Source organism: Manis pentadactyla, chromosome 9 (assembly GCF_030020395.1).
Source record: "Manis pentadactyla isolate mManPen7 chromosome 9, mManPen7.hap1, whole genome shotgun sequence".
Lineage (NCBI taxonomy): Eukaryota > Metazoa > Chordata > Mammalia > Pholidota > Manidae > Manis > Manis pentadactyla.
Window position 1 is genome coordinate 19,833,075 of NC_080027.1, and position 4,964 is coordinate 19,838,038.

At 38.2% G+C, this 4,964-nt stretch overlaps 1 protein-coding gene across 1 annotated transcript; it reads left to right on the top strand.

Annotated features, from left to right (window-relative positions):
- The first annotated feature begins 2,191 nt into the window (after positions 1-2,191).
- On the top strand, positions 2,192-3,109 carry LOC118908094 (olfactory receptor 9G9-like). The gene has a single exon (XM_036877152.2). The coding sequence runs from the start codon at positions 2,192-2,194 to the stop codon at positions 3,107-3,109; it is 918 nt and encodes a 305-aa protein (XP_036733047.2).
- Positions 3,110-4,964: the final 1,855 nt, after the last annotated feature.

The following is a 4,964-nucleotide window of genomic DNA, read 5'->3' on the forward strand; positions in this document are numbered from 1 at the left end:
GGAAATTTCAAATTGACACTTGAGAGGTCACTTTCCTGGGATAGGTTGAAACTGTAATTCAGTCTCTGCAGTCTTGTGTGAAAGGGATGCGATCTCAACAGTCCAAGCAGGTTTATTACTAAACCTGATAGGGACCCCTCTTTTCTGGCCGCAGAACAAAGAAGGTGTCTTTTACAGGCTAAGAAGCTTTTCATGGCCAGGTTTTTTGGCAGGTTTTTTGAAGGGAGGGGTCAGGGGAAAGGTGTGCCTGTGGCTTGCTGAGGTGTCCTCTGGAGAATGCTTGTAGCCTAAGTAAGATGACACCCAGGTCTCTCTGAGACGGTGGGTGGGCTTATTCAAACCGGCAGCCCTCCCTTCCAGATCCTGGATCCTGTGATTGTGTGTGGCGGGGTGGGAGGGGGCACAAGGACTCCATTTGGGGCTCTTTTGTTTTAGCAATAGCTCTGTGAACTTTATAATCTTATCGTTTTATTTCATCCTTTTATACATATTATTCCTAAAACTCTCTATCCTGTTTTTTTTCCTATAATTTCCTGAGTATTTTCTTATGTGTACAGATACTGTTAGTAGATAGGAATTTGTAATGGCTGTACAGTGTCCAGGTTTATGGAAGCACTGAAAAGAAAATATTTGATTCTCTAAAAACCATTAAAAATAACTGGAGTTCAATATTTAAGATATAGACAAGTAACAATTTAAGATGAGGAGTGATTTATCAAAAAGCAATTTGTTCTTATGAAGAAGACCAAAGTCCAGAAGACAGAAATGATAAGTCTATACTTCCTGTAGTTGAACAGTTTTCCCTAAATGAAAAATAATGAACAACCCAGAAATTTGAAATTCACTATTGTTAAAGTCATTAGCAAGGAGTCCTTCACACTGAGCTGGTTTGCATACTTTGGTAGACTGTGTAAGCAAACCGAAACATAAGGCAGAGTCAATAAATTGGTGAAAAAGAAACTTAATGAGTGCTTTACTCCTGATAAGTAGGGGCTGCTGCTGAGAGCTCAGATTTGGGCCTGCAAGTTCCCTTCACCTGGGTGACCTGGATGCAACTGCAACTGCAGGAGCCTACTTGAAAATCTTTTCTTGGGAAGATCTCAGAACATAGTCTCACTCCATCCTGTGTTCTCCCCAAATCCCAGGGTGGTTGGGGCTGGCCCCGTGCAGTGCAGATCCAGGTGGACACAGGATACCAAGTGACCCTGGCTCTGAGAAATGGCAAGGGCATCTGCCTATACCAAGAAAATGTTCAGCAAACTTTCCCTCTTTCCTTCTGCACTTTTCTCAGCCGCCATTCATTTCTACTCTTGCTCAAATGAATTCCTTCCTTACCTAAACTCTTCTGACCTGCTTGAGAATTCTTTCTTTTTCAGAGTCAAGAACCCTCCCCCAAGTGGTTTCACTTGGTGCACAGGGAGAGACCTCCAAGACACAGTTCCCAAGCCACACTAAGAAAAAACAATCCCAAACAGCCAACTAGTCTCTTCAAAATAAGGCAAACATTTTAACTGTAGATTATCAAATCCTTTCTTTGATTTGCTCCCACCTCTGTATAAAAATATCTCCTCTAGCTCTTGTCTATAGTCAACTCCTCACTACTTTTAGTTTGGTGTTACATGATATGAATTATTGCTTTCTACAAAAAGTACTTGAAAAATTTAATGTGGCTAATATCTTTTAAAATTATGTAATTGCAAAGTCTAAGTGGACTGCTGCAAAGTGAAATCTGTTTCGAAAATGAGCACTTACATTGATGGATCCTAGACTTCAGGTTTACTACTGGAGCAATGTTATTTATTCAGCAAAATTTCTATTTCTTCAGCAAAGTAATTGTGGGTAAAATTGTAATATTTTCAGAATCTCTCGCCTGACTTTAGTGAATCTGTATATCAATAGGTGTTTCCAAGGGATAGAGTGGGCCATCTATATATCAATAGATAATTACAAGAGTGTGCATCGGTTTATTTAGACCAGAGAAGTTGGGTGGAGCTCTCTTTTGCTGCAGCCAGGTCAAGAGAGACACAGAATGAGTGCTTGTAACAGATAAAAGGTTTTCTTAACTTTATTTCTCTCTTTGACTGACTTCAGTTTTAGAGGTATTTTGCCCTGGTATTTTCCCCCCAAGAGTTAAAGTAATTCAAGCTGAACTCTCCTTTTTTTCTCCTCCCAGGTGACATTCCTTAGAGCCATGGAGAGGAGCAACCACACGGTGACAGAGTTCATCCTGCTGGGCTTCAGCACAGACCCCGTGACGCAGCGCGTCCTCTTTGTGGTATTCCTGGGCATGTACTCTGTGACTGTAGTAGGAAATATCACCCTCATGGTGCTGATCTGCAGTGACTCCCGGCTGCACACACCCATGTACTTTTTCATTGGGAATTTGTCTTTTCTGGATCTCTGGTATTCCTCTGTCTACACGCCTAAGATCCTAGTGATCTGCATCTCTGAGGACAGAAGCATCTCCTTTGCTGGCTGTGTAGCTCAGTTCCTCTTCTCTGGTGGGCTGGCGTACAGTGAGTGTTACCTGCTGGCTGCCATGGCTTATGACCGCTATGTGGCCATCTCTAAGCCGCTGCTTTACTCACAGGCTATGACCATAAAGCTGTGTGCATTTTTGGTAGTGGCCTCATACCTTGGTGGCTTTATTAACTGTTCTATTGGTGCTAAAAGAACATTTTCCTTGAACTTCTGTGGAGACAATGTCATTGATGACTTTTTCTGTGATTTCTTTCCCTTACTGAAATTGGCCTGTGGCAAGAAAGATGGCTTCCAGGCATTGGTATACTTCCTCCTGGCCTCCAATGTCATTACCCCCTGTGTGCTCATCCTTGCCTCCTACCTCTTCATCATCACCACCATCCTGAGTATCCGCTCCACCCAGGGCCGCCTCAAAGCCTTCTCTACATGCTCCTCCCACCTGACCTCTGTCACCTTGTACTATGGCTCCATTCTCTACATTTACACTCATCCTCAATCTAGCTATGCTTTTGGTAGGGAAAAAATAGTTTCCATATTTTACACTGTGGTGTTCCCTATGTTGAATCCAATGATCTATAGCCTGAGGAATAAGGATGTGAAAGATGCTTTGACTAAACTATTCAAATAAATCAAGTTTCTCTTCTTCTAAGGATATGCAAGGACAATTTTTCTCAGGTTAGTATATTTCAAGAAGAGCTGGCATTGTACTCCTTCATGATTAAGAATTCTCATGATGCCAGTTAAAGAATTTGCATCTTGATATAATAGAATCTCCATAGACCCAAGAAGAGACAATTAGGGAAATTTAGGAGATGAAATTTAAATGTAAACATAGGATTTCTACTGAATTTCATGTTACTATAGATTAAAACCAAACATTAAATCTTGCCCCTTCCTTCATAAACCAACAGAAACATTCCTTATCATAAGAATATTTTTAGCTTCCCGATGTATATATGAATAGTATTTATAGTTATTTCCTAGAAAAAGAAACAAATATTCTGAATTAAATTTTAATCTTTTCCTATGACAATTAACTAGTCAAAAGCATCACTTTCTATTCTCTTAACAGAATCTCTTAAGAATTTTTGTGTATTTTTTAAGCATTAGCACAAAGACCCAGAGGCACTCACAAAATAACTCAGTACAATTAGACTAATTAAGCATGATGTCCAATCTCTGTTTCTTACACATGTTCTCAATTAAGGCAAAATCAGAGAAATTCTTATAGATATGATTTTGTGAATCACTGTGTAACTCCCAGTTTCCTCCTTTATTTTATAGGGATGAACCTATGAGGAATCCTATCCCCAAGCTGTGAGATTCCAAGCATCAAATACCATTACTGTGATAAAAAGTAATAACTATAGTGAAATGAAAGAATTTGAGAATTAAAAGTCTATGAGTTCATATTATTTGGAAGAGAGAAATCTATACAGCAAATATATACAGGTAGTGAAAAAAGGTAATGAGTTGCATTTAATTCTGATTTTATAAAGTGAAGCGATGGTAACATAATTTATGTTGATAAACCATGAATATGCTCCTGTTTCTATCAGTGTAAAAACTAATAGAAGAAATGAAAGAAAATAAAATTGAAGGAAATGGTCCCCCAAAATGTAGGATCTCCCGAACAGGCAGAATAGGAATGCCTGATCAGCACTAACAGTGGTTCATTTTAACCTAAAAAGTAAGTGCAAGTATACCGTCAGGACCAGGGTTACATGGAAACCTAGTAGACACAGGGAACAGGCACAGCAGGTTAATTCCAAGATGCCTGATGTAGACAGTGTTATAGAGCAGAACGCCATTTACACATATGCAGACTCTCATTTTCTAAAAGATATGTCTGTATTTCCCACTAATAATATTATTCTATAAAGTGTATTTATTAAGTAATGTTAACAGATAATTGGCGTACCTTGGAAGAAAATGAGTTATTTAATGTCAGATAAGGGAAACTAGAAAATACATTATTTTGGAGGGAACATCTGTTACTAAAAGTAAGTTTGGTATAATGAACCTACTCTTAAAACATCCTACTATCATAATATTTAACTACGAAGGAGATGTTAAGCCTAGCAGTCAATAACTCCTATTTTGATCCTTTTAAGAGAAATAATCAAATCTCATTCACCAAATAATTACCAATATCTACCAACTACTGTAACTTTCATTGTCCTAAGTGTAGAGTCCTAATATTTTGTGTATGGAAAAGCTATCTCAACTCCAGAATCCAGTCTAAATAACATTACCTGGTGCACTAAGAGGATAAAGTAAAGCTAATAATAATCTTAGGAAGACATAACATAATAAATTATAATTAAACATGTTTAGAAAAGTTTTGAATGTTCAAGTACAAGTTTGGCAGAAAATTCTACTCATTGTTGGAAATAAATCATCTACAGTTTATGGTTTGGAAGGTTTCAAAAGAATCTTCCATATTAATTTGAAATTACAGTTTTTAAGTCCTAAGGGAATCT